Raw genomic sequence first — 24,024 nt, 5'->3', positions numbered from 1 at the left:
AAAGAAGAGTGATTGTTTAATGATTTTAAGTCCGCGTTTCGGTAACTGCATTAATTTCTTAAACGGGCAGGTAAATGTGATGAATTTCTATCACCAATGTTGAATATATTGGGGATTGTCTTCGCATAAATTAAATAATTGTATCGAGAAAATGTTCAATTTCGAAATGGTGTCTATTTATCAAAAGGCAATAAATTCAATTTCATTGATTAATGGCACATGGCAAAAACGAGCGTGAATAACGTGTAATTCTCCTTGATAAAATAATATATTTTACCGCGTTTCTAAAATTTCGATACGTCGGTTCATGAACTGTTCGTGGAAAAAGTTTCGTAAGGTTATTTGGACACTGGCCGTTATGTATTTTCTTTAAATAAATAAGTTAAATAACTTCGTCGTTTGTCTAGACTTGGTCATTTAACTTCAGTATAAAGATTTCTAAATAAGACGGATCTTGTTAGGCCTGAGGAAATACGCAAAGTTCCATTTTCTATGTTTTCTAATAATTCATTGTCTTACAGCGTACCGACCCATACAACGCACGCGTAATCTAGTAATGGCCGCAATATTTGATTGAGACATTATAGTTCTTAAGAGTTTCACTTTTCGCATAACTACGAGTATTTGCGACGCGGATGTTAGACTATTATTTATATCCTTGTTCCATTTTCCAACGCTGCAAACGAAGATATTTGTGATTATCAACAAATGTTACGGGTGCATTACCAAAATTTTTTTAGGAAAATGAATATTATTTTGCTTTTTTTTTTTGGGGGGGGGGATTAAAATAAACAAACCATCACTAAGCCCAAACATTAATTAGGCAGAGGTCATGGATTAACATACCCTCGAAATTAGCTAATGTAGATATAATACATGATAGTGAAGTATCAGGCGCCAACAGTAGGGTAATATAAACAAGATTTTATACAAAAATCATTAACATAAATGAAGAAAAACAACGGTCCTAATACTGTGCCCTGAGGAACACCGGAATTTACTTCTCATAACTGAGACTTTGCTGAGCCGACGAATATCTTTTGGTAAGGTAAGACAAGTACTTTCTATCCAATATTGTATATTTTCACTTATGCCATTTTGTTTAATTTTGAATAAATGATCTTCATGCCGAACCGGGTCTAAAGCCCTGCTTATATGGCAGAATATCATACAATTAAGTTTATTGTCGTCAATATATCGAGTTATTTGATCAAATATATCATTAAGTGGATTTACTGTTGAGTGCCCTCTCAAAAATCCTGATTGTTTGCAATAAAATATACTATGTGCAATAAAATGGTTAATAAGTGTTGATATTAAAATGCTTCATAAGTTTTCCTAAACAGCTTAACAAAGAGATAGGGCGATAGTTTGAAGGTCTGTTCCAGTCTTACTTTTTTAATAAAGGCATCACAATTGCATTTTTCCATAATGAAGAAAATGTGCCTTATTATAATGATTATTACAATTTTGATCATATCCATTATTTCATTTTCAGTTATAGACACATTGTGTAAACAGACAAATGAAAGTAAGTAGGGACGAGAAGAACTCCCGAAGATGTGTCTAAAGTTAAAATTAAAACAAAATCATTGTTTAAGCACGTTGCTTTTTTAGTTTATCAGACGTATTTATAGTTTCGTTACATTGATGTCGACCGATTTAAGTGGCGGTATCACATCCATCAGAGTGTGAATGCGAGTGTATGAGATGTTTTAACGTCTTCCATTAACTTTTGGAATTTCGCGATTTTAAATCAATATAAAGAAGTGAAACTCCAGCTGCTGGAGCAGTATTGAATTCTCATTATACACAATTAGTTGGTCCTTTATTTAAGGCAAGTGACCGATTGCCCAAACAGTACAAAACAGCACAATACAGCACAATACAAACCAACATAAACACAAAATATGAATAAAGCTGGGGTCACCGCCTTGGAACGGTCAATGCAAAGCATTGGGGGTTTAAACCGGTTATAGAGCGCTAAACCTCACACTTGGCCAAGCAATATTCAAAATACATTTAAGTGTAAATAAAATTTAACGTCATAGCATTGTAACTCAAATTAAACAATAATAAAAGGGAATTAAAACGCATTCAATTTAATTACAATTTAATTACTCAATGATATTGAAGATACCAGAGCAACAGAGTTACAACTTTTTGACGAACGACCAAATGAAACTACAAATGTAGTTTGAATAATGTAGCTAAAGTGTTCCTTTGCATGTTTAATCATATTTATGTATTTGTTACCAACGTTTTTGAATTCAGCCTAGTTATTTGCAGATGGTTGTTTTATAGCGGTAGCTTTAAATCCGCCGCGTTTACGCGCAAATGTACGTATCATAAAATCGTTCAAAGGTTTAATATTAGGACGTACATTTACTAGTTTAAATAGAATACATGATTTGTTCAGTTCTAAAAGTTTGTATGTGAGTAAAGCAGTAGCATCATCTACACTTATATTTGTTTTAAAATTCCAATATTTGATGTTAAGTAAATTAAGTTAAGACGTTAACAATCAGCTCGTTTATTTAACCAGACATGCCTCTGCATATGTTTACGTATGACTGTAGGATCTTCAGTATGCGCAGCCGTGGCATGGTGATCATTTACAGATCGGTTAACGTATGACTGTATGTACTCAATATGCGCAGCCGTGGAACTTACAGAATTATCAATTGATATTACCTCGCTGTTTAATACAATTATCAGAGACAATGATTGGGCCAATTAATGTAAAAATATAATTGCAACATCACTTCGGTGAAAATCTGAGTTGAAACCTCAAAACATTTTCAGAACAACATCATTTAGATAAGTTTCAATGCAGCATAAAAAGTCAAAATTATACAGATTATTTATTATATAATCAAGTTTGTTGCGTATTAACCTGACGTTCAAATGAAAGACACTAATGCCTTGTAGTCAGGTCAAGAATTTAATCGAACATCCCCTGATAAAATGAAAAGAAAAACGTAAAGCGTCAAGTAATAAGACATTTATTTCATTGACAAGCGGTCCAATAGTGCAACCTGAGAGAAAAGCGCGCGAGAGCCCGAAAAGGTAGGAAATAGTAATGCAAATACGCTTGTTGAACTCCACATGTCAATTAATTGTGTACAACAACAATATTAACTTGAATTAATTTACCCCACAGTTTTTCTGTATACAGCAATATCATTGACCCATTTGGTAAAATATTATAACAAATATATAAATGACTAAATGGCCGTGAGGTAATATACAAATTTCGTGTAACTTCTTGGAATATGCTGGACAGGATTTATAATGTACATAAAAGGATAAGAAAAAGGAAAAGAAACATATTACAGATTAGGCAGGTGAATACTGTAGCTTAAGTAGAACATTTAAGCATATTGCCAGTTTTGTATTAGCATAAGCAACAATCTACAGCTTTTTAATTAGTATTGACAATACTGCAAGTGACAAGATATTTGAACCGCCATAGCACTCATTTTACATCGTATAATTTTTCCAAGGCAAACCGTATAAAAAGTATAAAGTACATATGTGCATAGTCGGGCAAAACTTACAAATATGATTTCTAGGTTTGCATTCAAGAAAGCCTGATAATCTGACAGACAAAATAATACAGAGCACAGGAGAAATGAAGACGTGTATCAAGAGCACAATCAATTTGATGACTATCCATGAAAGACAAAAAACATAAATAGTCTCACGGTTATTAGTTGTATTTAGCTATCCAAACTTTCATGTGCGGAAATACACTACGCAAGCCGAAAACGCCTGACAATTTACGGTTGAGGCATTTCGCTTAATGAGAAATGGTGGCAATCTCTTCATGATGCATAACAGACAATATTTCAGCAATTGAAATTCACAATTATTATAATAGCACTTTCACCTTAGTGCTTCCTCGCTCAGATGAAGGGCGGTATCCGCGATATGTTTCGAAAGAAAGAAATGAGATGCACGCTCATCTATAATCGGTCAAATTAGTCTTACATTCCAAAGACAAGATAATGTATTTTTAAACATGAAATGACTGGCATTTGTCGATTGTGATGTTTACTCCTAAATAATGTGCATGTCGGCTACCTAACATGGTTACTAAGAGGTATATAGAACTTGGTACTGTCATTAACCACGCACGTCATGCATATAGGTAAGTGTCTTAACTTCGTTATCCAGTTCATCGTTAAAATGCTTCTTAAGTGATGTTGATTCAATTATTGTCAAAGATTAGTCTTCTTTGCGTTTGTTGTTCTGGCAGTGTTTGAATAGATTTTGTTAACCAATTATACATACACGCAACTTGCAAATAGTTTGTACAACATTTATGAATCGTGTTTTCCTTGTAATGTGCGGCAAGTAAATGGATCTCTTGGTTCTAAACAGTGGTTCTTGAAACAAAAATGATGGAAATTTCATTAAAAATCTGGATGATGAAAGTGCTTGCTACATATCTTTACGCAAACCTCAGGTATACAATACCTGTATTGAGATATAGGTTAAACCAGTGAGGCAAACAATCGCCAAGTAAGCACATTGTCATAAAACAACACTTACAAACGGTGTTACTCATTTCGTCGGAAGAAAACTGTTGATGTTCAAAGAAAAAATTCACCTGTAAGAGAACAGTTGGAATGTCAGACAGGAATACGGAAAAGAATGACAAGCACCGTTTACTAATCACCGTATACGTACCACAGTAATGCAGTGTAAATGAAAAATAAACAACACAGGAACAAAGTAACAAACGATTGCATAAAATCGCTTGCCTGCGTTAGTTCGAAAATAAAGAAACTGTATGAAATAATTTAGGCCGTAATAATGTGATAATAAATCATAATAACATTATGCATTGTATTGTTTATTTATACATATTATATAATGCACTAATCGCGTGAGCACGTTAAAAGAAAACAATAATAAAACGTGCAATAACATATTCACGTAATATCAATACGATGATCTAAAGTTTCAACCCAATCATGTTTTGTTAACACCTATTGTCAAAACTCGATGAAGTGATTGACATTCATAAACGTTTGGGTGGTATAATTTGCACTTCTGTACCACAACCATTTAAAAAAAATGCCACAATATTATCTACAAGGCCTCGCACTTTGCTCTTTTTTAATAAAACGCTAAACACGAATGGTGTATTGTATAAGGAAATGCAGTAGCTCTGCAAGTCTCATAGCATTTCTTATCGGATAACCATATTGTAGCATTTGTTCAATTTTAGCTTTCAACTAGAATGTAAGTAAGCATCTAACTAAGAAAAAATCAGGTTTAGTTTTGATTTTTTTACGTTCTGTCAACTATACTATTTGAGTATTGTAATATGTGATACCGCACTCGATTGTTCTGTTAAACTTTGCCTCAACTACGTAATATAGTAATTTACATGTACTTACATGTACGACTTAACAATCGGCTTGTAAACACATGGAAAGAAATCAAACAGTACCATCATGCTATACAAGTATACAAAGTTGTTTCGCAATAAATGCATTCATAAATGCGTTTGCTCAGATAAAAAGGATATATAAGTAATGATTTCTACAATGTTGTGTTTGCTTTTGTTTTTGACAGGTTTTGTGTTTGATATAAACTGTACGAAAGGTGAAACAAATCACAATAATAAAGCACAGTTAATTCTAATCGATGGAATTATGTCATGGATTAACGCATCCGTCTACATAAAACATCGGTTTTCATTATACATCAATTCAGATATTCTGACCACAATATTAAATCCAGATGGTATCAATTGCAGCTCTGACATGTTGAGGCGCAGATCACGAACAAAATCAGTAATATGCATTGAAACGCAATTATCTATAATAACTGTCTGACTACTAACAACACATGCCACCTGTAACAGTCAATTTCCTTAACACAAAATGTCGAAATTTCGTCTGATATTTAACGTACGGAACGATTATATTTATTTAGTATCCACAACATAATTTAACAGAAATACAGACTACATATTATATTTTGAATAGTAGTGCAGCCGCATAAATTGTGCATTGTTATTGATGTAGAAACAATTCAAAGAGCTACAAAAACATTTCATGTAATAATAATGCCCAATGTACGTCCAAACACAATATAAATCATGTATGACAAGGCAGTTCGCGTCACTTAATACAACAACCCTAACTATGAATTCAAAAAACTAAAAATAAAGCTTTGCGCCTAATGAAAAAGTGACTGACTGTGACATTTTATTTCGAAATTTATTTAGTTTTTTTTATATTAACAAACTGTGTTTGCGGAGACAAATATGTTCAATGTATTTCTAAAATGCGTGTCCAGGGTTTGTGGAGTAATACCGGTAGTTCCAATGTGTTAAAAACAATTAGTTTGTTTTATTTGCACCTCATCTTTATCAAAGAAAATGATGCTCTATATGCTTAAATTATTTTATTTGGTGCTTCAATAATTAAAAATAAAGTTGCAACATACTTAAATAGAAATAAGCATGTAAACAACAAGTCTAAACATGTCACAATTTAAAGAAAATAAACACCAATAACATTCCAATGTACCTTATATGCTATACCACAAACTCGACAATATACGCTTATTCAAAGGAAGAACACCCGCCAAGAAACGAAGACAATACCATTTAAATTGGCGCAAACGCATTTATAGAACATGATGTTCTACAGAGAAACTCGTGTTTCTTCGATTCATGTAATACTTATTTCGCAATATATGTCACCGCCTTCGAAGCGGACACAAAGTAAAGAGTTCACAAGACTAATACTTTGTGGGAGAGGGCATACTACACTACCGGACTATTTAATTCTCACCAAATAAGGACATGTTCAACACATCAAAACATGTATGCATCCTGTTCGTAACATTTGCACTTCGGTCAGCAACCTCACATCTCCTATTCGATACTTTATGATGTAGCAACACATTTTTTGTGAAGTGTTTTGTTGTTATTTGCCTCACTAAAAACGCACTATGCATTATTAAGTATGAAAGTATGTTCATTTTCTGTGTGAAGGTAACCATGATATTCGCCTGGGCGTGCCAACAAGCATTATATTATAATAAGCCAAATATTTTGTGAGCATCAAAAACACTCCATCTAAATTGATAATACATATTAAATAATACTACCTCCGCCATTTAAGCCAAATACCTATTTCGATTGATAAATAAATAATCAATACATGATTAAATACATTTTAATAAGAACAATAAATACAATCGATCTAAACTGTACGTGTGTGTATGAAGAAGAATTGAAATTGAAGAGGCCGATTTTAGGTTAGAAAAAAGGAGAGAGAGTGGCAATCTTATTATCATAAAAGCTTGATTTGCATAAGTGTATAACAACGTGAAATTAGCGATCTAATTAGGTAGGGATAATTTGTTTCAGTTACAAACCAATTAGATTATTATCCAAATCTCCATATGATTACCTCCACGCCGTAGTATATGTTTACTGTATACAATTTTCATAAACAGTTTTTTAATGGCAATGTGATAAGGTGTTTAAGTCACACACAACATTCTCCGTTTGCGTGTATCAAAGTGCAAATCGCTATAAATAAATACACATGTGGCATAACTTCCTTCAAGCCATAGTAAGATCACAGCACGTCAAGATTATTATTATTAAATATGTCTTGCGACTATAATTATGTCTTGACTAGATTAGACAACTGACCATACGTGTGGTTTAATATCGTATTTAAAGAGGTTAAATATCAAGTCTTCACATGATTTAATTTCGCATTTAAACGTGATTTAATATTGAGACTTTAAAATACTTCCCTCCATTACAAAGAAACCTTTTGTGATAAGAAGAAATGTACGAATATTCGTTATGAGGTGACAAAGCAACCGCTTCAGGCTTGCTCATGTTTTACAAATAATTTGCGAACAAAAGGTAGACTTCAAAGAACACATAAATAGCATATCAGGCGCAAAGTGGCCTTTAGTTTAGAAAATGCAAAACAAAAGAAAACATTTTGCTTATTTTCACAAGTGAGGAGTATAACAATAAGGGTATTGCTTTTTTTCAACGAGTAAAAGTTGTTTGGTTTTGCATTATGACATGATATAGTTTTAGCATGTTAAACCAAAATATGTCCGTTATTGATTTACAAAAGCATTGGCCAAGTTTCCATGACTCACATATTAAGATCAAGGCATGCTTCAAGTGTTTGCATACCATGTATAGTTTGTCGTATATAGAAAATCAGTTTGAACTTAACGTACGCTAGGTCAACCCTTGATCGCTATTTATTCGAAATCCAAGAAGCACATCGAAGTCAGTACCTAATTGTCTTTGATAAACTACTTTTCCTGAAGATTTGGTGAAATCGTTAATGATGTTACCCATGATTGTAAATAGGGAATTTATATTGAAAGCTGATATTTTCATTATTATATTTGTATTGAGGCATTTGCATTTTGATAATTAAATTATTATATTTCTTTATGATATTTGTATTTTGATATTTGCCATGATATATGCAGTATCATATTTGAAAACTGAATTTTTCAGTGTGCTTTTGCATAAGGATATTTATATTTCGAATCAAATTTGTTTTGAAAAGGATGTGGAACATTCTCTTTATATGAATAATACAACAGTTTGTTTATTTATGAACCATGCCAAATCACTTGGTATGTCATCATGTACTATACCTTCCTCAGATTGTATAGGCAAGATTGTTCAAAGAAATGTGACAGCTCTGCATTTCGCGTTACATCATTCTTCAATTGACACTTGTCTTGCAGTATTTGGCAAAAAGCCTTCACAAAGTATTGCAGTAAATATTATAAATAACAGTAACAACCTGGCATTTTACAATTACACAATTCTGACACTGACATAAGCGCTGGTTATGATAGTAAATATATATTCGTATTTTGTATTATAAATTTAACAATTTAATTTATTAAAAAAACAAATGTTATTTTTTAATTATAAATATGAAACATTTATGAAACTTTCTAAGGTATAACACACTTAACACGTTATTTATATATATTTTTTCCTTACATTAGTAAGTTTGCGTATTTGATTTATTGTGTTTATATTCATTTGTTTAGTATATGGTTATATGGCTATAAGGCAGTTTGTGCCATTTATGAAACTCGCCTAATGTTCGATAATGTCTACGTGCGCATGCAAGCAAGTTAGAGTGAATAATGAATGAATTGATTAACCATCCGGTATGCATTGTCCTATTGATTAAGCAAGCTATATTTGTTAATGATAAAAGTGTGTCAAATGCTAGTGGTTCAAGTGCGAGGCCCTATATTTTGTGATTGATCATCATTTTAACGGCTGCAAGTATTTTTACCACGCACGTATGATGAGATTCAACTGTTAGCCAAAAGTGCATTGATTGTTAACACATGAAAACGATACACTGTAATCAGACTATATCAACATGTATGATACCGAAAAATATGCGGTAGTCTTCGACTGAAAATTAGCGTGGATTATTTTGGGAAAAACCATGTGCGGGCCCAGATGTTATGAACGTAGTAATACTGAGATCGAACACTGTTAATACACGTCCTTCAGAATACAACACAATTAAATTATATAGCAATCCAACTCTTTCAATTTATATTTCTCAGGGAGATCACTATTAAGAAATACTTTGACTACAAATGATCAATCGAATGTGCTGACCAATGGCATGTTACCAACAACACTATATGTCAGAACATGGGTGAGACCGTAACGACTCAACCAACCCGCGGCGTGATGACTTTACAACTACAGACTCAAGGTCACCACGGTGATCTCATAGTAATCTCCGAGCCAACGATTAATCATTTAATGACAAAGTGACTAGTGTACGTTATAACTGTACAAAGCAACCGGAACAAAGCAACCACTTCGAGCAAGTGTGTGCATTTTTAACAAGTGACATCAAACGTTAATAAGGCATAAATGCAGAACAATAAATGTGTTTACTTGCAATAAATATTGGAGATGAAGTGGTCTGTACATCGTCTTAAAGAACCAAATATGGATCACGCGTAGCAAATGCTTTTTGAATAGCAAAGAACTCTTTCGTTTTTCTAAATGGATCGACTTTTTAAAAAGGAAATATAAAATGTCACTTTTCAACTCATGGTCCCCGTCTCATACACTGAGTTTACACGTTCTAGTCCCGTGCTTGTGTGTCGCAGCATTAGCGAAACTTATTCCAGCAGAATGGTTTATTCAGAAATCGAATTTAACAATATGTTCTTCAAATTTGAAATTAAATTCCTTATTTATTTTATATGTGTTTTTTATTTCTACTTTCGTTACGGGCATCGTAACTTGACTTTAGAAGCTGTGAAATTAGGCCGTACTATAATTGTTGTATGAACTTAATTAAATATTCATTACATATCGGTGTAGTGCCGATAATAGAAAATAATTTAACATATGAAATCATATTGTGTAAATGGTCTCAAACTTATCTCATCCAATCATTTTAATTCATAGTAAATGTCATAGAAGATGAACCGGCCATTCGTTTAATCTGTCTTCAAAGATCATGCTGATTATGTCAGTAGATGTTAGGCACAGTGCGTATGATATATCTCTATCCAGAACGCAATGTTTACAACCTGCGTGAATTTCGTTTATTTTTCAGTTTTACTGCATTTTTAAACCCGAAAAGTATTTTTTCTTGTTAAGAAAAATCACCAATCCGAAGACAGTTGGACATGGTGTTGATTAAGGAAAAAATTACAGAGATTATGTGATCGCATTTTGCAACCGAATCACAACGAAAATAATAAATTATTAATATGTCAGAAGCTATAACAGAACTTACATCTGAAGACGAAGTCCGTGGCGTCTTAAAAAAAACACAATTGTTGGCAAATCTAATAATTTCACGTTCATTTTGAAACGTGATAATGATAATGTTCTAGATAAATATGCACGATGCGATATTTGTGTTTTGCAAATAAGAATGCAACGATGACGATGTATCGCTATTGTCAGTGAGCTAGTGGATTATTATTCTTATTTATGACAATGCTTATAATGAAATTAGTATCACTCTTGGAAAACGGGATTTATTGCATGTGAATTAAGTGTTGTCCCAATCAGGGAATGCGCATCCCGTCTTAACTTGATTTTCGAAAAGAAAATACTTTCTGTAAACGAAAAATACTACAAAAGCGGCAAGTGGCGTCACTGATTATCTTGTTCGGTCTATGCGCCGCTCAAAAATATACAATGTGTCTTCTTCAAATCAACATGCATAGCTTAAACAGATATATATCAAACACATCACTCTGTATATAACTACGCTAAATAACTTGATTGCATAACGGATACTATTAAATCGTTAGCCTCGCGTTGAAAACGTTTAGTAAAATAAATGATAAACCGGTATAGTATAAACATCTATCGTGCGTTGTAAAGTGCTTATTCGCAGTTGTTCAAAATGGCACTTCAACAAATCTCATACTTAAATGATGTTTAAATAAATTTCAAACGACCCAGTATATTCGTAATATATATTGTTACAAGATGTTTTAAGTTTCCAATCACGGAAAAGTTTGTAGTAATAATTTCATACCAAATTTGATGTATTTACTATTCTATACATTAATAGACTTGCTTCTAGAATACGAAATTCTTCAATTGTTTTTACAATGCCCTTCAACGTAAATATTACTTAGTAACCTCTAAATTGTTAATTTAACGAAATCGTTAAATTTATTTGCGCTATACATCGTATTGTTACGTTTACATTTAGGTCATGATAACCTAATGTTGCGAAATCTTGAATGAAATAAACATTTTTTATTTTGAAATGACATTCATCCTTTGACAATAACATATAATGTTTCTTGGAATGTTTTATTACGAAAAAGAATGTACTTTGTAGCATATGTGTCAACAACTCGTGTATAAAGTTGTAGGATCAATATATACACAAATATTAACACACTACATAAAAATTAGTAGATAGTTAGTGAATATGAGAGTGGTTTAGTGTATTCATTATTTATCTATTAATGAATGTGTAGTGAATTAAATATTAAGTGAATGCATGGATGGATGGACTGGGTAATGGATGAATGAATGGATGGATGGATGGATGGGTGGATGAATGGATGGATGAATGGATGGATGGATGAATGGATGATTGACTGAATAAATTAATGAAACAATGGACTTTAACCACGTGATATGTGAACGTATTTGAGTAACATATAATTGTTACTCACCTGAGACAATCCAAACAACGTAAGTTCCCATATCTGATTAACACCTAAAGAATACAGTTCACGGTGTACTGAGCTTCATAGCTTATATACCGGACACATGGTCCACAGTAGACTGGCAGCAGAAAACAACTCGCTGTAAGTTGTGTACTTTTTTCATGTTAGACTGGCAAATGGACCCTTTAAAATGCATTAAATCTGTTTCACCATATCTCATTACGGATGCAAATATGCGTCTGTGAAATAAAAAATGGTAATTGATTTTATGAATTTTCGTTTTTCTAGTAGCATATACTCAATTCCTTAATTCAAGTTCATGTTAGCTTTCTCAAAACATTGGATTGACACAAAGAGGGCCTAAGATAAGAATGCTATGTTTTATGAATTATAAAGCGCATCTCGTATTTTTAAGAAGAAGCTTTTTAATCAAATGTCTAATGATGCTTCAGTGATTGGACATTTTCGTTTGCTGGTACGCAACCAGATAACTAATTTGTATTATTTATTTCCTATTTACACATAAAATATATTGATGGCTTATAGTAACTAAGTCATGAATCGTATTGAATTAATAATATATTTTGAACTCTATTAAAAATGAAGGTGTTGTTTTTATCATTCAGTGAGGTCCATAATCATAACAGAGCAGCTCACAATTCAATTCAAGGGATGAAATGATCGTATCTCAGTAAAAAGAGCAATTCGCTCATCATTTTAATATCATTTCCGCGCGCACTTAGGGGAGTGTTTGTTGAATGATTATTGAATAAGTCCCCGTTCAGGTTACTGGAATTATAATTAAATGGGCATGAATCACCAGTGTGGAATATATCGGGCATTGTGTTCGCATAAATTTCAAAATTGTGTCAAGGAAATTTTGAATTTCGAAATGGTGTAAATTTATCAATAGGCAATAAATACCATTTCACAGATTAATGGCAGATGGCAAAAACGAGCGTGAATAACGTGTAATTCTCTTTGATAAAGTAATAAAGTTTACCGCGTTTCTAAGATTTTGAGAGGTTGGTTCATGACCTGTTTGTGGAAAAAGGTTCGTAAGGTAATTGGGACACTTGCCGTTATGTATTTTCTATATATTAATTAGTTTAAAATAACTTCGTCGTTTGTCAAGAATTGGTCATTTAACTTCAGTATAAAGATTTCTTAGTGAGACGGATCTGGTAAGCCTGAGTAAATACGCAAGGTTTCATTTTCGATGTTTTCTAATAATTGATTGTCTTTCAATGTAACGTCCTATACAATGCACGCGTATTCTAGTAATGGCCGCATGTGGTAGAAGTATATTTTATTTAGACATTTTAGTTCTTGAGAGTTTAATTTTTCGTATAACTCGGATGATTTGCGACGCGGATGTTAGACTAGTATTTATATGTTTGCTCCTTTTTCCATCGCTGCCTAACGTCAAACCAATATATTTACGATTATTAACAAATGTTACGGAACACACAAAAATTTAGGAAAAGAAATATTGTTTTGTGATGTAAATAAAAGCGCTTTTGGGTTGGGGGATTAATATCAAGACGTCATCGCTTGGTCCAAATGTTAATTTTGGCAGAGGTCATTGATTAATTTACCTTCGAAAATAGCTTATGCAGATGAAGTACATGAAAGTGAAGTATCGTCAGCCAACAGTAGGGTAATACTAACAAGATTTTATACAAAATCATAAACATAAATCAAGAAAAACAACGGTCCTTACACTGTTCCCTAAAGGACACCGGCAGATTCTTCTAATGACTGAGACTTTGCTGAGCCGACAAATACTTTTTGGTACGGTTAGATAAGTAACACTCTATCCAATGTTGTGTATTTCCATTTTGTTTAATTTTGAATAAATGATCTTGATGCCAAACTCGGTCTAGAGCCTTGCTTATACGCAGAATATCATACAATTAAGTTTATCGTCGTCATTAGATCGAGCTATTTGATCAAATATATCATTAAATGGAAAGACGTTTGAGTGCTCTCTTAGAAATCCTGATTGTTTGCAATAAATTAAACTATGTGCAATAAAATGGTTAATAAGCGTTGATATACAAAACGCCCCATGCGTTTTCCTATACCGCTGAAAAGAGAGATGGGGCGATGGTTTGAAGGTCTGTTCGCTAGCACATTTTGAATAAAGGCATAACAATTGCATTTATTATAATGAAGGAATTGTACATGATTTTAATAATTTATTAAAAAATAAGCAAAAACGGTTTTGAAATAGACTCGCCTGTGTGCGTTAGTACAAGATGACTGTTTAAGTCTTTACCAGCTTTGTTAGTTTTTAAAATTTTGATTATATCCATTATTTCATTTTCAGTTATAGACACATTTTGCAATAAGACAAATAAATAGAGAGTAGGGAAGGGAAGAACTCTCGAAGATGTGTCTAAAGTTTGAATTAAAACAAAATGCGTGTCTAAGCACGTTGCTTTTTGTTCATCAGACAAATTTATAGTTTCGTTCCATTAATGGCGACCGATTTAAGGGGCGGTATCACATCCATCAGAGTGTGAATGCGAGTGTATGAGATGTTTTAACGTCTTCCGTTACGTTTTGGAATTTTGCGATTTTAAATCAATCAATGTAGTTTAAATATTGTAGCTAAAGTGTTCCTTTGCATGTTTAATCATATTTTTACTTTGTTACCGGCGTTTTTGATTTCAGCCTAGTTGTTTGCAGATGGTTGTTATAGATCGGTAGCTTTAAGTCTGTCGCGTTTACGCGCAAATGTACGTATTTGTTATAAAATTTCAATTTTCTATGTTAAGTAAATTAAGTTAAGACATTAAAAATTAGTTCGTTTATACAACCAGACATGTCTCTGCATCGGTTTACTTATGACAGAAGGATCTTCAATATGCGCAGCCGTGGCATGGTGATCACTTACAGAATTATCAATTGATATTGCCTCGCTGTTCAATACAATTATCTGAGACAATGAGTCAATGACGTGGCCGATTAATGTAGAAGTATTTGCGGTGACTCTTGTTGCTTCATTTATAACGTTGCTTAAATTACACATAACTATTGACTGTTGAAGCGGGTACAGTGTTTAAGTTGGTCTTCGTTTATATCAACAAGCATAATTACATTTTGGTTTATATCCAAGGTTTTATAAATATAAGTTTTAATGTCATTCCAAAAAAGTACTATCGAGTTTTGGGGACGATAAAAGAAGCACAGTAAAGCGGAGAAGTAGCCAGTATTAATGCTAATCAACAACAAATGAAAACGGAGACATTATCACTCAAATACAATCCGCGACAGTATAGACTCATTAACATAAATTAATAAGCCGCTGGAGTGAGGGTAAAATCTGTTCGGTGAAAATCTGCGCTGAAACCTTAAAACACGGAACAACATCATTTTAGATAAGTTTCCGTGCAGCATAAAATGTCAAATTTAAACAGATTATTTAAAATATAATCCAGTTTGTTGCGTTTTTACCGCACGTTCAAATGCAAAACACTAAGTGCCGTGTAATCCGGTCAAGCATTTTGCTGAACATCCCTTGTTAAAATTAAAAGGAAACGTAAAGCGTCAATTAACAAGACATGTATTTCATTGACAAGCGGTTGAATTGTGAGCTTTACGATGGGATTAAAGCGCGCGAGAGGATAAGAAAAAGAGAAAGAAACATATTGCAGATGAGACAGTTGGATAATATAGGTTTAGTAAAACATGTAAGACTGTTGTAAGTTTTGAATAAGCATAAACAACAAACTACAGATTTTTAATTATAATTGACAATACTAATAGTGACAGGATATTTGAACCGCCATTTTACTCATCGACGATTTAATATAATTTCTCGAAGGCGAACCGTATAAAAAGTATTAAGTACATATTTGCATAGTCGGTCAAAACTTACAAATGTGATTTCTAGGTTTGCATTAAAATAAGCTTAATAATCTGACAGAAAAAAATGATACAGAGCACTTACGAACATATTAATATTGTATGGTTCCAATGAAAAGAACAGAGAAAATGCAAACATGTATCAAAAGCACAATCCCATCGATGACTTTCTATGCACACGGAGAAAAAAAAGTATTGGCACAAGGATATAAGTTGTATTTAGCTATTCAAACTTTCATGTGCGGAAATAAATTGCTTAAGCCGAATACGCCTGACAATTTACGAATGATGCACTCCGCTTAATGAAAAATGGTGGCAATCTCTTCATTATGCATAACAGACAATATTTCAGCAATTAAAACTCACAATTGTTATAAAAGCTCTTTTACCTTGTTGCTTCTCCTCACTCAGATGAAGGGTGGTATCCGCGATATGTTTCGAAAGAAAGAGATTAAACGCACGCTCATATATAATCGGTCAAATTACTATTATTTTCCGAAGACAAGATAATATATTTTTGAACATGAAATGACTGGCATTTGTCGATTGTGATGTTTACTCCTTAATAATGTGCATGACGGATTAATAACATAGTTACTAACAGGTATATAGAACTTGGTATTGTCAATAACCGCGCAAGTCATGCATATAGGTAAGTGTCTTAACTTCGTTATCCAGTTCAGCGTTAAAATGCTTCTTCAGTGATGTTGATTCAATTACTGTCAAAGATTAGTCTTATTTGCGTTTGTTGTTCTAACAGTGTTTGAATAGCTTTTGTTAACCAATTAAACATACACGCAACTTGCAAATAGTTTGTAAAACATTCAAACATGTTTTCCGTATAATCTACGGCAAATAAATCGATCTCTTGGTCCTGAACAGTTGTTCTTGAAACAAATAAGATTGAAATTTCATTAACAATCTGGATGATGAAAGTGCTTGCTACACATCTGTATGCAAACCTCGGGTATACGATACCTGTATTGAGATGAAGGTTCAGCCAGTGAGGCAAAAAAATCGCCAAGTAAGCACAATGTCATAAAACAACACTTACAAACGGTGTTCCTCATTTTGTCGGAAGGAAACTGTTGATGTTGAAAGAAATAATTCACCTGTTAGAGAGCTGTAGGAATGTCAGACATGAATACGGAAAATAATACCAACAAAGTAATATCATTTTTGCAATATGTGTTATCACCTTCGAAGCAGAGACACAGTAAAGAGTGCACAAGACTAATACTTCGTGGGAGAAGGCATACTACAATAATGTTCTATTAAAGTCTCACCGAATAAGGAGATGTTCAAAACAACAAAACATGTATGCATCCTGTTCGTAACATTTTCACTTCAGTCAGCAATCTCACATCTCCCAAGCGAGACATAATAATGTAGCAACTTCATGTATATGAAGTGTTTGTTGTGATTTGCCTCACTAACAAACGCAGTATATATCATTAAGTATGAAAGTATGTACATTGTCTGTATGTATGTAAGCACGATGTTCACCAAAGCGCGTCAACAAGCCCTATATTACAATAACCCCATTATTTTGTGAGCATCAAAAACACTCCACTTACCTTGATTACACATATAAAATATTCTAACTATGCCATGTCGAGCCAAGCACCTATTCCAATTGATAAGTAAATATTCGATGAATGATTAAATACATCTTAATACGAATAATAAATACAATCGATTTAAAATGTTAGTTTATCTACTAAGAAGAATTGCAATAGAAGCGGCAGATTTTAGACTTGAAACAATGAGAGAGAGTGGCAATCTTATTACCATAAAAGCTTAATTTGCATAAGTGAATACCAACGTAAAATAGCGATGTAAATAGGTAGGGGTATGTTTCAGTTACAAACCAATTACATTATTATCCCAATGTCCATATGATTACCTACACGCCGTAGTATATGCTTAAACAATTTTCATAAACATTTTTTTATGGCAATGATTCTGGTGTTTCAGGCACACACAACATTCTCCGGTTGCGTGTATCAAAGTGCAAATCACAATCAATAAATACACATGTGGCATAACTTGCTTCAGGTCATAGTAAGATCACATTACTTCAACAGTAACCATAATTATGTATTGTGACTATATATCTTGACTAGATTAGACAACTGGCCATACGTGTGGTTTAATATCGTATTTGAAGATGTTAAATATCAAGTCTTCACATGGTTCAATATGGCATTTAAACGTGATTTAATAGTGCGACTTCAAAATACTTTCCTCCATTCTAAAGAAACTTTTTGTGAAAAGAAGACACGTACGAATGTTCGTTATGAGGTGACAAAGCAACCGCTGCCGGCTTGCTCATGTTTAACAAAAATAAATAACAATAAAAAACAGAAATAGCATATCAGGCGAAAAGTGCCTTGAGCATAAAAAATGCAACAAAAAAACACGAAAACCTTATGTTCACAAGTTGGGAGTATTGTCCAGTGTATTGTTTTCTTTCGACGAGAAGAATATATTTTTTGCATAAAGTCATGCTATAATTTTAGCATGTGTTACCAAAATATGTCCGTTATTGTTATACAAACGAATTGGCAAAGTTCCAATTGAGGTCAAGGCATGCTTCAAGTGTTTGCATACCATGTATAGTGTGCCGTATATTGACAATGAGTGTAAATTCAACGAACGCTAGGTAGACCCTTGAACGCCATTTATTCGAAATCCAAGAAGAACACCGAAGCCAGGATCTATTTGTCTTTGATAGATCCGTTTTCCTGAAGATTTGGTTAAATCGTTGACGATGCTTGCCATCATTGTAAATTTTATATTGAAAGTTGATATTTGCATAATGATATTTGAATTAAGGCTTGTTTATTATGATAATTACATTAATTATATTTCTTCATGATATTTGTATTTTGATATTTGCCATATAATATTTGCAGTATGATATTTGAATAATGAAGTTTTCATTGTGCTTTTTGCATAAGGATATTTATATTTCAAATCAAAGTTGTTTTGCATAGGATGTGAAAACTTCATTTTATATGAATAATACAACAGTTTGTTTATTTCTGAAACTTGCCAACCTCGTTTTTACAACATTCTCCAATTGACACTTGTCTTGCAGTATTTGGTATATAACCTTAACGAAGTATGAAAGTAAATATTATAAATAACTGTAACAACCTGGCATTTTACAAAACATAATTCTGACACTGACATAGAGCGCATGTTCTTATATTAACTATATATCCATATTTTGTATTCCGAATTTAACAATTTAATATATTTAAAAAAAAACGAACGTTTTTTTATTATAAATATCATACATTTGCAAAGTTTTCTAACGTATAACACACTTCACACGTTATTTAATATCTTTTTATCTTGTTTCTTGCATTAGTAAGTTTGCGTATTTGATGTATTGTGTTTATATTCATTTGTTCAAGTATAGGATTATCATGTTTTTAAAAATAAGGTTCTATCATAATTATTTTTCAAACATTCGACTGAGCATGATTTTTTGCTGTATACATTAAAATATATTCTGTCAGACTGTGTTAGGCATCTTAAAGGGGTCTTTTCACAGATTTTGGCATGTTTTGAAGTTTGTCTTTTAATGCTTTATATTGATAAATGTAAACATTGGATCTAAAAAGCTCCAGTAAAAAATCAAGAATAATTTTTAAAAAAGGAACAAAAATGTAGCCCGCAGCAGGGCTCGAACCAGTGACCCCGGGGTCCTGGAGTAAAAACCAATTAGACCGCTCGGCCATCCTGCCAATTATTGGCGACGTATTTTATACTTTATATAAGCAATCTTCGTAGTTTCAGAAAATTAAACGACAACAACAGAACTCTCCAAATTATTCAATCGTTTCGCGTTGCAACGCTTTATAATTTTCAGGTTTTTAAATCGTCAAAAGATGCATATAATGGCTATATTAGACCATGGTAAATGTTCAGTATTACTGTTTCCTCCCAAATATCATAACTCAAACGAAAATTTGCGAATCTGAAACAACTGTTTTCAATTTTGTCAATTTACCAAAACGTGAAAAGATCCCTTTAACAATATGCGTATAAGCCAGTTTGTGCCATTTATGCAACTTGCCTAATGTTCGATAATATCTACGTGCGCATGCAAGCAAGTTAGAGTAAATAATGAATGAATTGATTAACCATCCGGTATGCATTGCATTGTATTGATTAAGCACGCTATGTTTGTCAAGGATAAAAGTGTGTCAAATGCTAGTGGTTCTAGTGCGAAGTCCTATATTTTGTGATTGATCATCATTTTAACGGCTGCATGAATTTTCATGCATTAAATTTAAAGTGTGCGCGACTGAGCTCGTTAAGTATTTTTACTACGCGCGTATGCTGAGATTCAACTGTTAGCCAAAAGTGTATTGATTGTTAACACATACAAACGCTACACTGTAATCAGACTATATCAATATGTATGATACCGAAAAATATGCGGTAGACTTCGCATGAAAATGAGTGTGGGTTATTCTGGGACAAACCATGTGCGGGCCCTGATGTTATGAACGTAGTAATACTGAGATCGAACACTGTTAATACACGTCCTTCAGAATACAACACACATTAAATTATATAGCAATTCAACTCTTTCAATTTATATTTCTCAGGGAGATCACTATTAAGAAATACTTTGACTACAAATGATTGACTGAAATGTGCTGACCATTGGCATGTTACCAACAACACTATATGTCAAAACATGGATGAGACCGTAACGACTGAACCAATCCGCGGCGTGAGGACTTCACAACTACAGGCTCAAGGTCACCACGGTGATCGCATAGTAATCTCCGAGCCAACGGTAAATCATTTGATGACAAAGTGACTCGTGCACGTTATAACAGTACAAAGCAACCGGATAAAAGCAACCACTTCGAGCAAGTGTGTGCATGTTTTACAAGTGACATCAAACGTTAATAGGGCATAAATGCAAAACAATAAATGTGTTTACTTGCAATAAATCTTGGAGATGAAGTGGTCTGTACATCGTCTTAAAGAACCAAATATGGATCACGCCTAGCAAATGCTTTTGAATATCAAAGAACTCTTTCATTTTTCTAAATGGATCGACTTTTTAAAAAGGAAATAACAAATGTCACTTTTAAACTCATGGTACCCGTCTCATACACTGAGTTTACACGTTCTAGCCCCGTGCTTGTGTGTCACAGCATTAGCGAAACTTATTCCAGCAGAATGGTTAATTCGGAAATCGAATTTAACAATATGGTCTTCAAATTTGAAATAAAATTCCTTATTTATTTGATATTTGTTTTTTATTTCCATTCGTCACGGACATCGGACTTTTAAATAACTTTTAACTAGACGTTAGAAGCTGTGAAATTAGGCCGTACTATAATTGTAGAAGATTAACGCGCAGGAAAGGGAAAATTAGAGCTGAATAGACCTAAAGTGAACCGGCCATTCGTTTAACCTGTCTTAAAAGATCATGATGTTTCTCTCAGTAGATGTTAGACACCGTGCGTTTGATATATCTCTATCCAGAACGCTATGTTTACAACATGCGTGAATTACGTTTATTGTTCAGTTTTACTGTATTTCTTGTTAAGAAAATCACCAATCCGAAGACATTTGGACATGGTGGTGATTAAGGAAATAATCACAGACATTATGTGATCGCAATTTGCAACCGATTCACAACGAATATAATTAGTCCTGAAATATGTCAGAAGCTATTTAAGCAATTACATCAGAAGACGAAGTCCGTGGCGTCTTAAAAAAAACACAATTGTTGGCAAATCTTATAATTGGACGTTCATTTTGCTACGTGTTAACGATAACGTAAAGATAAATATGCACGATGCGATATTTGTGTTGTGCACATTAGAATGCAACGATGCAAAGATGTATCGCCATTGTCAGTGAGCCAGTGGATTATTCTTCTTATTTACGACATATAATAAATAATAATGCTTATAACAAAATTGTATAGCTCTGGGAAAACGGGATTTAATGCATGTGAATAAAGTGTTGTCCCAATCAGGGAATGCGGACCCCGTCTTAAATTTATTTTCAAAAACAAAATACTTTCTGTAAACGAAAAGTGCCATACAAGCGGCAAGTGTCCTCACTGATTATCTTGTGCGGTCTAAGCGCCGCTCAATAATATACAATTTGTCTTCTGCAAATCAGAATACATAACTTAAACAGAGCTATGCCAAACACATCAATCTGTAAATAAGTACGCTAAATAACAGGATTGCATAATGCATACTATTAAATCGTTAGCCTCGCGTTGAGTAAAATAAATGATAAACCGGTACACTATATACATGTATTGTGCGATGTCAAGTGCTTTTTAGCAGTTTTGGGATTATTTGAAACTGCACTTCAACAAATCCCACACTCAAAATGATACAATTCAAATGACCAAGTGTTATCGTACTATATTGCTACAAGATGTTCAAAGTTGCCAATCACGAAAAAGTTTGTAGTAATAATTTAATACCAAATTTGATGTATTTACTATTCTATACATTTATGGACTTCTAAAATAAGAAATTCTTCAATTTTGTTTACAATGCCCTTTAACGTAAATATTTCTAAATAACCTCTAAATTGTTGATGTAACGAATTCGTTAAATTTCTTAGCGCTATACATCGTTTTGTTACGTTTACATTTAGGTCATGATAACCTAATGTTGCGAAATCTTGCATAAAATAAACATTTTTTATTTTGAAATGACACTCATCCTTTGAAAATAAACATAAATGTTTCTCGGAATGTTTTATTTTGAAAACGGATGTACTGCATGTATGTCAACAACTCGTGTATACAGTTGTAGGATCAATATATAAAAAATAGCAAAAATACTAACACACTACATAAAAAATGAGCAGATAGTTAGTGAATATGAGAGTGGTTAAGTGTATGCATTATTTAGCTATTAATGAATGTGTAGTGAATTAAATATAAAGTGAGTGCATGGACGGACGGACTGAGTAATGGATGAATTAATGGATGGATGAATGGATGCATGGATGGATGAATGGATGACTGACTGAATAAATTAATGAAACAATGAACCTTAACCACGTAATATGTGAACGTATTTGAGTAACATATAATTGTTACTCACCTGAGACAATCCAAACAACGTAAGTTCCCATATCTGATTAACACCTGAGGAATACAGTTCACGGTGAACTGAGCTTCATAGCTTATATACCGGAGACATGATCCACAGTAGACTGGCGGCAGAAAAGAATTCACTGTGAGTTATGTACTTTTTTCCTGCTTAGACTGGCAAATGGACCGCGAATTTAAAATGTATTGAACCAGTTACACAATACCTCATTACAAAATATGCGTATGTGAAATAATTAATGTTATTTTTTTATATACATTTCCATTTTTATAGACGCATATACTAAATCTTTAACTGCAGTTCATGTTTGCTTTCTCAAGACATGCCATTTACTTAGAGAGCTAAGATAAGTCTGTTATGATTTATAAAATAAAAAGCGCATCTTTGTTTTAACAAGTTTTGAGTGAACCTGTTTTATGAAGTATGAAGCGCACGTATTTTTTAATGAAGTAAGCGTTTTAATCACCAGCCGCCTGAAAGTTCAGTCTACAATGATTTAATGTATTTCTGTTAAACGCATAGAACTGATATTTATCTCAGCTCGTGGTTTGATCAGATAAGATTATTATCGATGAGTGAATGTGTTCAGTTGGGGTTCCCCAATCTAAGAAGAGGCAGGATACTTAATAAATACGTCAATGTATTTTTCGCCTTTCTGGGTCTTGAACTTTTGGCAAAGAACTATGCATTAATAAGGTTGATTATTTGTTTGTGCTGGAAATATAAACAACCCATCTCTTTTAATTGTGTTGTAGCCTCTCACAATTATTTACCTTGTGTTTAGACATGACCACTTTGA

General features: G+C 33.1%; 1 protein-coding gene across 6 annotated transcripts in view; it reads right to left on the bottom strand.

Annotated features, from left to right (window-relative positions):
- Nucleotides 1-24,024, bottom strand: part of LOC127876279 (xaa-Pro aminopeptidase 1-like) — a 121,803-nt gene that overhangs the window by 51,630 nt on the left and 46,149 nt on the right. The window contains exon 2 of one of the 6 annotated variants that reach the window (XM_052421386.1): nt 23,217-23,260. The exons of 4 other annotated variants lie outside the window; for them this stretch is intronic. In XM_052421386.1, the coding sequence (XP_052277346.1) occupies nt 23,217-23,247 (31 nt within the window). In that variant the 5' untranslated portion in view covers nt 23,248-23,260. Of the gene's footprint in view, nt 1-12,231; nt 12,276-23,216; nt 23,261-24,024 lie in introns of all 6 variants that reach the window. One more of the 6 variants, XM_052421387.1, reaches the window with a different exon arrangement.

This window comes from Dreissena polymorpha, chromosome 4 (assembly GCF_020536995.1).
Source record: "Dreissena polymorpha isolate Duluth1 chromosome 4, UMN_Dpol_1.0, whole genome shotgun sequence".
NCBI lineage: Eukaryota > Metazoa > Mollusca > Bivalvia > Myida > Dreissenidae > Dreissena > Dreissena polymorpha.
This window is presented reverse-complemented; position numbering and strand designations above follow the sequence as displayed.